General features: G+C 42.8%; 1 protein-coding gene across 2 annotated transcripts in view; it reads right to left on the bottom strand.

Annotated features, from left to right (window-relative positions):
• The window catches only part of CRYBG3 (crystallin beta-gamma domain containing 3), a 143208-nt gene that overhangs the window by 112665 nt on the left and 17697 nt on the right, over positions 1-12846 (bottom strand). For both annotated transcript variants that reach the window (XM_090058875.1, XM_090058876.1), the window contains exon 2: positions 9359-9437. In XM_090058875.1, the coding sequence (XP_089915001.1) occupies positions 9359-9437 (79 nt within the window). The remainder of the gene's footprint in view (positions 1-9358; positions 9438-12846) is intronic.

The following is a 12846-nucleotide window of genomic DNA, read 5'->3' as shown; positions in this document are numbered from 1 at the left end:
CCCCAGCCACACCCCGACACAATATACAAGACTAAGAATTTATTTTTGAGTTATCATGTGATCACCTCTATATATAGTATGCAAATGCAAATCATGACAAAAATATGTTTTTGTAATAAAATTAAAATATGTTATAGTAGGTGTTTGACTTCTACTGTAAGATTTTTTTTATCTGGTTCTAAGATAGCAACCCCCAACTCCCAATAGGAGTATTTCTGGAAGGCAAAAGGAGGGACTTCTGGTGACTAAGTCAGGGGTTAGGGGTGGGACTTCCAGTCCCAAGATGGCAACCAGGAGGCAGGGCAACTGTCAAGAGACGGGGCTACCCATGCAGCCCTCCAAAGCTCACCAAACCTCATTAAGTGGTCCACCACCTGAAATAATTGCCCGCCCCTTGATTAACTCTTTTCACAACCTTGGACCAATTACTTAAAACCAGTGGTCGCAACCCATGACACGCATGCTACAAGTGGCATGGGCAGCTGGTGTATTTGACATGCAAGTCCCAGGTGCCATGTTAAAGGGAGCACCTGCAGCAAGACACAGGGCACCACTTCGGGAGGTGGCTGGAATCAAAACAGCACTTAAGAAAGGAGCAGAACTCAGGGGACATTGCCAGGTTGAAGGCTTGGCGCAGCACGAGTAAGTAGTATAGTACTGAATTCAGTGTTGCCAGTGTTGTGCTCAGGGTGATCGCGATGGTTCACTGGAGTGACACTATATCATACTTTGGACTTGACTTAACATAGGGCACCTTGACCACCACTGGCTTACTCTCTCAGGTCACCTAGCTGAGAAACACTGACAATATTACTCTAAAGTACTATTCATTACTATATTGAAAATGCTTTATGATCATTGTATGAAAGGCATCATCAATGTACAAGGTGGTATAATTATGCACCACTGCCCCAGTTGTTATAGCCTTATGAGATCTCATGGTAAAACAGACAGGACAAAATTACAGTTCTAACCAATTTCTCACATATTTTTATGAGTATCCCATTTTAGCTTAATTAATGAACAGCACATAAATACTAAATACACTTGGGTCTCTCTATGCAAATTAGTTTTGTGTGAATTCGCTTATATGCAAGAATTATTTACACCAGAAATTTGTTGCGTGAGAAAAATTTACTTTGTGCAAGGCTGGCAGAGTTCCAGCCTGCAGGGGGCTGGGAGGAAGTGGAAGGAAGGTGGCGAGACAGGGATCGCATGCATGTACAGCACATGCACGTGGCCCCAGGTAGCCTTGAGAGCAGCTCTGGCAGGTAAGTGGGGGGCAAGAAGGGGGTTGAGACCCTTGTAGGGAGGGAGCTGGGCATGGCTGGGCTGGGGCTGCTGTGCAGCCAGGTGGTGCTTGGGACCTGGGACAGGGCCTCGGGTGCCTCATCTGTGGAAGGGAAGGGCTGCCCAGGCTGTGGAGGCTCCAGGACAGGGAAGCAGGGCAGCAGGTAACAGCAGGGCCGCGCGGAGAACCTGATCACCCGGCACTGCCCTGGCAATGCACCCCCTGCACCTGCCACTGCTTGAAGCACAGAGCTAACAGCTTCTCTGTGCAGTCCTGCTAATCCCAGCCATGCTGCATTGCACCTGCTAGGCTGCAGAGCCCAGGGGAGGGAAGCAGGGAATGGCAGCTGCTTGCTGCTGCTCACACTGCTTCCCTCCCCCAGGCTCTGCAGCCCGGCCAGCGCAACCCTGTGTGGCTGGGATCGGCAGGACCACAGGGAGAAGCTGCGAGCTCCACGCGCAGGAGGCAGGTTGCCAGGACAGTGTGGGATGAGCACCAGCAGGCAGGGAGATGCCTGCGTGGCTCCTCTGCTGCCTGATGCGCCAGGCTGCAGGAGAAGGAAGCAGGGCATCAGGGAACTTGATACATATCCCTATTACCTGTAATAATGAATTCGCTTTATATGAGGGTTTTTTGGATTTTTTAATATACTTTGGAAGAGAGACCCAAGTGTAATAAAATATCCATCATGTAACAGCCTGAGTAGCTGGCAAATTTTATATTCCTATAAAAAGTGGCTACTAAACTGCTCTCAGCAAACTTTCTCTTGTTCTGAGGGGAAGAACCCATTATCTCTGATGCACTTCCCACATGCTTTGCATCAAGTGGGCTATACTGTAACACAACTGATTTCTCAGATGATAAACGCTTGTTTTCCATATAGCGTGACAGAAAAAAATAGGTGTTCTTGAGGAACTGATGCAGTTAAATACTGAAGACTTGTATTTCCCAAAGCAAATCTGATTAAAAGGAATCACGGGTAATGAAAGACATGAAAAAGGGATTAATGAATTTAAGATAAGTAGGGATTTTTTTTGTTTAGCCTGAATTTTTCCTAACAGGAAAGGCATTCAGAATGAAGTGTGCATTAACTAGAGAATTCTGAGCCTGCAACATGAATATTGTTGAAGAAAGAAATGGACATATGACTTGGAAGTCACACTGAGGATTTTCTATAATTTTCTGGTGCCATTGTTTCTATGTTTCTGGTGCCATTAACTCCCAGCCCATGGGCCACATCCAGCCCCAAGGGCTATCCATGGATCCTGTGAGAAGCCCCACAGGCCGTTGCATGCTCTGTATGCTAGATCAGGCATGCAAGGGCCAGAACCTAACAAGCAGGGATAGTGCAGCGCTCCCAGAGCCTGATGTCATCTGGCTGGGCTAAGGCTATAGGGGCCCCACCTCCATCAGCTAGGATCAGGCCCCAGCAAGGTAGAGGTGGCGCAGAGCACCAGGCCCCAATCCCAGCATGAGGTGCCTAATCTGGCCCAAAGACTGGCCCTGGACTATTCATCTGGCCCATGCAGCCAAAACTGTGAATACCACTGCTTTGTAGAATATCAGCTGCTCTGTGATAACAAGCGGCTCCCTGCATGTTACATTTATACTGTGATTAATATGTTAATTGTGACATAACTAGCAAGGGTGCCAAACATGCACTCAATTTAAGGCAAACTAGCTATAAAAATATTCCACATATAATGTGGTTTGTGCAGTGCCTTAAATTGAATGTGTGGCATATTGATGAACAGGGGCTGTCTGAGGGTAGTGTCCCACAGGTGGACCTGACAGTCTTGCTGGCACCAGCCTGGGGCAGCCCCAGGTTTCCAACCTGTCCAGGGCTGTCCTAGGACCAGTGTTGACAATCAGTTGATTGTTGACACCAGCCCTCCAGGGCACCCTGGATTCTGAGGCTAGTTTGGTCTGCTGGCTCCCAGCAAATAAGTGGAAGCTAAGTATGGTAAACTAGTGCTAGAGAAGAGGCTAAGTTACTACAGTTTAGCTACCACAGGCAGTTATTATGAAATACCTGATGCCCAGTAAAGCCCTGGTCCACTATTATCCTGCAGTAAGTTGTTCATGTGTCAATATAATTTATATTAGCATAGCTCCTAGCAATCCTTGTCAGTCAGCAGGACCCATTGCAGTGTCTATTCCAGGGGTCAGCAACCTCCTGCACGCATGCCAGAGTATGGCACGCAGAGGTATTTTGGCACATGCACCTCAGGGCAAATGGCAGGGAAGGGGCCAGGGCTGCACTGCCAGAACAAAGATCGGGCCCCTTGCAGCTCCCGTGCTGTCTGCCTGGAGGCATGCATGCACCCGCCACTGGGAACAAGCTGGGCTAAGGTTCTGCAAGCCCTGGGGCAGCTGCTTGCTGCTTTCCCACCACCTGCTAAGAGTAGCCTGGGATCCACGGTGAGTGGCAGGGGCCTGCCCAGAGCCCAGGCTTGGCTGGTTGCTGGAAGCCGGTGCACACACACACCTAGGGCAGATGTCAGGGGTGCTGCAAGGGGCCCGATCCTTGTTGTGGCAGTGCAGCCCAGGCCCCTTCCTTGCTGTCCACCCCGAGGCACGCATGTACCTGCTGCCAGCTCCAAGCTGGGCTGGGGCTCCATGGACCCAGGTGCAGCTACTTACAGGCTTCTGGCTGCTTGCCACAGCCAGCCCTGGCTCTGAACAGGCCCCTGCTACCCACCACGGAACCTGGGCTGCTCTTGTGGCAGGCAATAGGGTGGCTGCAAGCAGCTACACCAGGGTCTGTGGAGCCCTGGCCTGGCTCAATGCCAGCAGCAGATGCATGCATGCCTCGGGGAGGACAGAGGGGAAGAAGCCTGGGATGTGCTGCCACAATAAGGACTGGGCCCCTGCCATCCACCTCTGGCATGCCAACATCTTCCAAGCAGAGGTTGCAGGTGTTTTTGGCACTCTGGCCAAAAATGTTGCTGACCCCTGGTCTATACTGCTATTATTTGGGTTATTAAATAATAATAACCAAATAATAATAATAATATTATTACTTGGGTTATTGCTTCAAATTTTGCTCATTTGAACTGTCCCCTGACAGTACTATAAGTATCTCTGATTAAAGATCAAGAAGATTCAGTATTCATTTTTCAGTATGTGAAAGTCTCCTTATACTAGATCTTAAGCCTTGAGCTAACTGTCTTTCTTTACTGCAACTTCTCTCACTCTTCCTCTCTAAATCCTGTCAATTCTACTGTTCCATTTCTTTTATATGAAGAAGACTCACATTTGAGGTGTCCATTACCCAGATTTAACTGAGAATCCCTTTGGATTTTTAAAAATAATCAGCTGTAAAAGTGAAACTTACCCTCTCCTTGTATGAAGACTGAGAAGCTATGTAGGATTGGAACCTGTGAACTCTCTCAACTGAGGTATTATTGACAGACTATATATTAAGGCTAGGGACAGACGTTACACATAAACCAGTTTTACCGGTTTAAACCTGTAACAGAACAGACATTCAGTACACATAAACCAGTTTCAAAACAGCTGAAACCGGTTTGAGATGAACCTGGTTGAATGTAGCATCAGACTTAACTGATTTGGCTCAAACTGGTTTATGCATTGTCTGTCCCAGACCCCCTCCTGGTTTAACTTATACCAGGCTCCCCCAGCATCCCAGCATGCTCTCTGGGCTGGCCCCAACCCTCTGCTCCCCAGCTGGAGCAGGGAAAGGCAGGGTAGGAGTCTGGCTAGGGAGGGGTTTAATTGCCCCCTCTCTGTCCCACCCGCAGGGACCCAAGCTGGGTCTGCCGGGCACTCCCCACTTGCTGCTGCTGCAGCAGCGCACCATGGCCCCTGAGGCAAAGCAGGGCAGGGAGAAGGATTAGTCTCCCCTCTACCTGCACTGGCAGCTGGGTCTGCCCGCCGCCATTGCCACTGTGCTTGCTCCCTGCTGTTCCCTCCACCAGACGTCGGAGGGAAGGGAATAAGAGGCCCAAGGGGTCTGGCTGTGCCCCTGCCCCACTGCTGCGGCGGGAAGAGCCTTTGATGGGGGCAGCAGCCCCTGTCATAATGTTGTGGAGCATGATCCCCTTCTTGGTGGGGAACTGCAGCAGCAAAGCTGTGCGCGGCAGCACCAGGGTACAGAGTGGGCCAGAGCCCTGCAAGCCCCCCCGCAGAACCACCGCGCTCTGCAGCAGTTCTGCTGGACCTGCAGTGTGGCTCCCACCAGGAAGAGGCTTGCACTTGGGGAAACAGGCTGATGTCTCGACAAGGCTGCTCCCCACTGAGTGGCTGGGCAGGGCCAGATGCCACCAGCAGGGCTCCTGTTGGGGGCAGGGAAAGGGGTTATCCCACACTCTGCCTTCAGAGCACTGCAGCCGGGTTTGCCCAGCCTGGCCACAGCTGCCACTCGCTCTGTGCTTGGGGCAGACTGGTGGAATAAGCCCCCTCCTGCCTGGATGGGGCTGACTGCAAGTCTGCCCTTGTCCAAAACTGAAGTGCTCCTTGACATTAAAATTGTAGTAACTGCATAAATAGGCCTTTAAATGCTACATGCATATTAAAAAGTAAAGCTATAAACCCTTCCCAAATTACTGTAGCCTAGCTCAGATATTAGCATTCCCACAGCTAAATTCTTCCTGAGTTAGTGCACTCAGCTATGCATTTTGGGGGGGGGGGGGGCTGGGTATATTCCATGACAGTTTGGGCTGATACTTCAAACAACTCTTGTATTCAACTGCAAGAGAATGCAGACTCAGCTGGAGAAGAACCTTTCACAGGGAAGTTACAGGACTGGCAAAGGAGAATTGGAACTCTAGAAATGTAGCCTATGTTCTCAATGCAAAGTGGGTCACTTTCAGCCTGAGGGAAAGGAAGCCTGAATTCTAAACTATTTTAACCTACTCCAGGCTTAAAATACCTCCAATCATGGTGAATTTCTATTTGACGGGCTTACTAGAGTAAGGTTAAAACCTGGGTTAACCCTAGATCTGTGCATTGTGGTTTCTTCATCAGTATGATATCAGCAAGACACTGTCATACCTAGAATTCACCACAATACAAAAATTATCTCTACTATATGCTGGTGCAGTGAAGTTAAGTCAGTGTGCATTTCAGCTATAAAGCACTGTTTTAAGATCTTCACAATCAAAGCTTTACACACAGAGAGACACACTTTAGGATGAAATATGTTTCAGTATCTTGTCCATGAAAGAAAGAAATTGTTATTTTATGTGGCAATGATGAACAATAAAGTTAATGATATGCTGATAAATTTAGGATATTGGTTTTATAATCTGCAATGCAGTCTTAAAAAATGAATGTAATGCTCAAATATCATATACATATAAGAAGCTACATAAACTTAATAAGTATACTCGTACCATTGAATCACAGCCTGTATAAATATAGTATTTACTAAGAAAGAATAACACTACTGCTCTGGCTCACAGTAAGTAGGAAGTGAAATAATCTGAGAAAAAGGTATTAATTCACAAGATATTTACAGGAAGTGAATTAAAATGCATTGTCAATGTATGTAAGTCCTCATATTTCAATATTTCTGTGATACTGGTCAACTAAAGACTGACTGACAGTTTCCCATGTAACCAGATATGATTTTACACTTTCAGGATATGATTATACTAGTACATTACATGCACATCTTAACCATGTAGGCTGGATACTCATGCAAATCTGAAAGTTTAATACGGGTGAAAGATGAGGGATGGAGAACATTGGTAACTGCAGTTCTCAATACAGCCACACAACAAGCACATTGCCATCCATGTATGTGTACATGCACACCTTACCTCAAAACAATCTTACTTGCGAAAGGACCATTAAAAAAGCCCACCTTTGAGGAATTTTTAAAAAAGTATATATCCACTAAAACTTGAATGTCTTCCAAACCCAAATAGTATCCCGGACTCGAGTCACTGAACCAGAGAATTGCAATTCCTTTCAACTTTACGTAAGACATCTCAATATTGGATGATGTCATGTATGGTGCAAGGAGGCCCTGTTACACTAAACTTTTTACCCTACCCACATGGGAGATAAAAGGCATTTTGCTCTCCTGCCATCTCAATACTGATCAAACATCTGCAATTTTACGACACCGAGTACACAGGAGGTGACATATGTTTTGGTATAATGCAAACTTCTAAAATCTTTTTTAGCCAAAATCCAGAAAGACCCTGCAAAGGCTGCTCTAAGGAAACTAGGGAAGAAGTGAAATAGAAAATCCACAAGCACATACTGAACAAAATGGGTGAAGCTGAAAAAAGGTGAAAACCATGCCTTCTTTATAAAGCCTACTCTGACACTTGCAATTAATTACCATAAGATGGAATTAATTGCATACTGTAACACTTTCAGATGATAAAGCACAAATCAAATGCAACATTAAGCAAACAGTTCCAATGGCAGAATGAAGAATATTTAACTTTAGATTCTTTAGAGCTAAAACACCTTACAATATATACTTAGCGAACCATCCTTTAGCACAACGTGGCAGAAAAGACAGATGCCATGGGGTTTGCATACAAGATTTCGTTACAGGTAACAGTTACAGACTAATTAACAAAAGAATAGCTGCTGAATTAGGTTTTTTTGTTTTCATTAATAATCAGGAAAACAAAAAGACTTCTAGTTTACTGGTTCAAAATCCTATGCTCGTTTTACTCACTCACATATCCTGATTGTTCTTTCCCTTAGAAACCTTCTCTTCTTACTTCCTTCTCTGTTATCTCTTCTTCTTCTAAAAGTCATATTCATGTACACCAAAAATATCTCTCTCTTCATTCAAATCTTTCATCAAAGGAAAATCCTTCTTTCAATAACAATCAACTGTATCATATTTACTTGAATACGAGACAAGATTTATTATTGTTTTCAAATTTGTTCCTCACTTCCATGTGCTCAGGGAGAGCAGTGTCTGACTGTAGAGGGAGAAGGGGCTGCCAAGGGAAAAAGTTGGGGGAAATAGAGAGCCAATGAGCCACTCCCCATAATTTTTCCTCCTGCTGTAGTAGTATAGGAAGGAGACAAATTCAAGGAAAACCTTCAATAGTATATCTGGAAAATTATAACAAATGTATACATTTTCCATATATAGAATCCAATTACTAGGAAGGTTGCCTTATGATCATGATTGTCTTCTATTTGAGTAAATACAGTATTAAATGAGGTTCTTTGTAAGGGGTGAAATCATGACAAGGTGAATCAAATGAGATTATATTTGAACTGTAAGCCATTTGGAGCAGGGCCATTTCTCTGTGTATCAGCAACACTAAATCAAGTAATAAAAATGCAGCCCAGGTTAATAACAGTGGAAAGTCATGGGTCTACACAGTGGCCTACCTGAACTGAGCTGGGTGACTTACATCAGAAACCTAATGGATAGTTGCCCAAATCATCATTTACATTAACTGATAATCTTTGAAAGACATGAGCAATGGGACCATGTTCTGAATTGCTGTGACTACAGAGTGAGCCACAAAATGGTTCCAGGTTGCCAGGAATAAGATATAGTGGCACAGAGGTGACTTTAAAGAAAGCTACATTGCTATTTTCTGAGCTGAATAATGTGAATAGCATTCTGGAATGAAGGGCCCTTCTGCAGGAATGGCAATGAAATTAAGCCACAGTCTGGTGAAGATATATTAACACTGGCAGGACTAGGGTTACAGCAAAATCTCACACAGATGCTTTTACCAGTAATTTGTATCATTTAAGGGCACCTTGAGTTTTAGAATGAAATTGTTGCTGAACAGAAAAGACTTGGTGTTGACAGCCTATATGAAAGAAATATACTGAGGAGATGCTTGACTTCATATACAAAGGGGCATGGACTTTTTCCCAGAATCCTGAATCACAGACTATATTTTTGCCTTTTGTTAATGTAGTAGCACTTAATACAATGGCAGCTTGACCCCCAACTGTAAACTCTAGGTACCACCATGACATAAAAAACAAATAAACATATCCTAGCAAGAGGCAGAGGGGGAAAGGGCAGAGGGGGAAAGGGGGTGGAGGGAAGAAGGGTGGAAATAAACTTTTCCTCCAGGAAAATAATAAATAATCTCATACCTCTAACACCTCTGGGAGAAGTGGATTTTTCTGTTTATCACTTCTTAAATTTGTGGTTTCATTGTTCTTATCCTCAAAGCTGAAAAATAATAAAATAAAATTGTCTTCAGTTTTATATATCTTCCTTATTTCGAGCTACTTGCCAAAGGCATAGCATCATGCAATTTAAAGGCAAAACTGGATCATCTCTTAAAGAAAACATGTTGTATGTAGTTACGCTTTCAAAAAATTGACAAAGGAAGACCTACAAAAACCTGACAATGCTTCAGTTGAAAAGGCATACTATACAAATAGATGAAACAGAAATACAGATGCTACATTACAAAAAAACAAAGAAAGTTGCAAAGTTGAATGTTCAGAAGTAGGACATGCCATAATAAAAGCCACTAATACAATCTTAATTAAACCCTCCTATACATTATTTTCTGCCATCAAGTGGAATCCTGTAGAAGTACAGAGGATTCCTGCTTTTCTTAATGTCCATTGCAACAACAATATCTGGCCATCAGAAGGAACAATTTCAGGGAAAAACCACTCCATACTTGCTATCATGGGGCTGGAGCATAGCTGACTGCTCTGCATGGATGAGAAGTATATGCTGGTTGGCACACTGAGGTTGAAGAGATGGATGCAGCAGTGCAGGTGGAAGTGCCAAGATGTTCTCAAAAAATTCTTGTAATCAATCTGTTAACTGGGCACTTATTATCCTCTAATATTGTTCTTGGAAATGGAAGAACATTTATACTAAAACTAGATTTAATATGAGTCATATTGTGGGAGACACCCTCTAGGGAAAAAATTCAACCCAAGCCACTAAAGCCAGGGGTCAGCAACCTACAGCCCAATGTCCGAGCTTCCTGGACCAATTCTGGCCATCGGTGGCAATTGAGTGGCAGGGGAATTTGGAGGCATTTGCTGGGTCACATGCGCAGTGTCAGAAGCCTCAGCTTGCCTTGAACCAAACTGCATTATTTCAGCCTGCTGTGCCTAAAGAGGTGTTGACTGCTGGCTTAAACTGTAAGCAGATGAAAGCAATTTTAAAAGGAGAAGAATCAGGTAACATCATCTACAAGTAGAACTACATATAACAGGGTGACAGATACATCCTGCCTAATCTCAAGCTTACCATTTCCACCCTGCATGCTGAGAAGAAAAGTAGTATGTGCTGGCATTTTTACAAGTATGTGCAGGGGGGATGGAGAATGTTTTACATTAAGACATCCTGTATGTAAAGAAACACTCGTGTTGCAATAAGATCATACAATCTGACAAAAAGAAACTGGCCCAGTTATATTCAAATGTACCAAAGTTAAATGCATGGACATGTATGTATGCCACTTCATGGTTATTTATTGAGTATAAAAAAATAACTGAAAAGCTGCTTCTAAATAAAAGGGAAACATGTCCTCTGCTTATTTTTAGTTTAGAAAAAATCTGTTTGGATTTGTTGGAGAGAAAAAAAAAGGTGAGCCAGGAGCTCTCAGGGTTTGGCCAGGATTGTATGTATAAAGAATTCAAAAGATCTTTTCTCCAGAGTGTTTTTCAGAAGTTTTAAATATGCGTTAATGAAGGCAGGGAAAAAACCTAAACAAATTGTAAAGTAGCCTGACCACAAGTCCCTTTCCCTCATAATCAGATAAAAACAGGAGCAACTATTTCTAACATTAAAAAGAAATACATATATTTTAAGTTTTATACACCAGAAACAGAAACGGGCGTTTCTTTCCTCAATTTTACAGATAACATTTAGATTCAGAAATGACTGCAACTGAATCTTCATGAACAGCATTTTAAAATGTGTTTAAAAGTACTTGGATATCTTTAAACCTGATCTAGTCATTGATAAAAGAATAAAAGAGCCAGTCCACACTGCTGCATCTTTAAAAAGGTTGATGGGTCAAAACAATAGCTTATACATTCCTTGTCTATTCTTGAAAATGTTCAATAAAAGAAATTCTACAATCTCTTCTGTGCTGTATATCGCACTACTAGAAGCACTTTCTTACTTTCCCCTTTTTAGTGAAAAAAACCACTCTCAGAATTGCATGGCTTATCCTGATGGTGACATGCCTAACATCAGCTGGAATTCCCTGCACATAGAAAAAGAGATGCATAATGGCACTGATATCCATCCTGAGTTTCTCCCCTTTGCTGTAGGTTCCTTAAAAAACAACATCCTGTCTTGACTACTTTGAAAAATCTCATCCTGGCTTTTGTCAAGTATCACAGTTACTTAATGACTATTAGAATGCCAAGCATTCATTTCTCCTTTTTCTTTTAGTGTCTCTTTTACATGACATTTTCTAAGCCTTCTATACCTTCATTGCCTTCCCTTACGTGTTGTCTTTATTTTTTTAAGTATAATACTGACACACAGCAGCTTTATTATGGTCCAACGGGCAGTTCAGCTTACTCTGAAATACAGTCAGAGATGCAATGATAAGAGGTGAACACAAAAAAACACAGCCAGAATTTTACTAACATGAAAACAAACAAACTTGCCTATTTAACTTCCCGTCCCCGCACAAATGTTTCCATGCTACTGAACTTTTTTGCTTTATTTAGTAAACAATGTTCTTAAAGGTCCTTGATGCATAACAAGTTGAGTCATATAATGCAAATAAAGAAATCAAGCTTAAGCCCAGAAGTTCTCTACAGAAGACATGGATCTTGGATTGTTTAGAATAAGACTTCATTGTTTTGCTTTCTTTACTTAAGACTACCTTGCAGAGCAGAGACCAGTACGTATATCTTAGCTGGTGTTAAATCTTTTATTTCGGTCTAGGGAATAGGCCATCTCTTGCTGAAGTTTCTTGATGATCTAGGTCATCGATTTTCTATTAAAGAAAATGAAACCTGGAATGAATTTCATCCACGATTGTTATGCAACTTGGGGATCTACAAATACTAGAACACGTTAAAACATTTTTCAAAGCAGAAAAAACTAAAAAATGGAAAAGGACATTAAGCTGTATTTTAAAAGGAAGATTGCATAAGTCTATAGGATGCTAATGGAACCGTACCACTCCTTTTGTTATAACGGGTCATCCTTTATATACAACCAGTAAAACATACTAGATGCATGCATACAAGAGGGTTTCATGCAATATATATGGAGGATAAAGTAATAACATAAAGTCTGTTACAACATTTTAGGCAGTTACATAAAACATGCTCCAAAATACTAAGCTAAAACTATCCAGTTCAGTTTTTCAAGCAGCAGTAAAATTCCTATATTAAAGGAACTCTGCACTGATAGTCTGAGTAAACACTAGCTACATTTTATCACTCATAAATGCATGTTCTAAGCTTCCATTGTTTAAAATACTTAGCAGCAAAGCATGTTCTGTAGGATATTTTTTGTAAAAATAATGAACCCCTTAGCAACGTGATACCATGCAGCATTCACCTATTATATTGTTGTTAAAAGGGAAGACATATGGCAACTGACATCGTGTTCAGGTTCATCATGTTGACTGGTCTTTTTT

This window comes from Crocodylus siamensis, chromosome 1 (genome assembly GCF_052110815.1).
Source record: "Crocodylus siamensis isolate JL-2025a chromosome 1, ASM5211081v1, whole genome shotgun sequence".
In the NCBI taxonomy this organism is placed as follows: Eukaryota; Metazoa; Chordata; order Crocodylia; family Crocodylidae; genus Crocodylus; species Crocodylus siamensis.
Note: the sequence above shows the minus strand (reverse complement) of the source record. Positions and strands in the feature narration are given on the sequence as shown.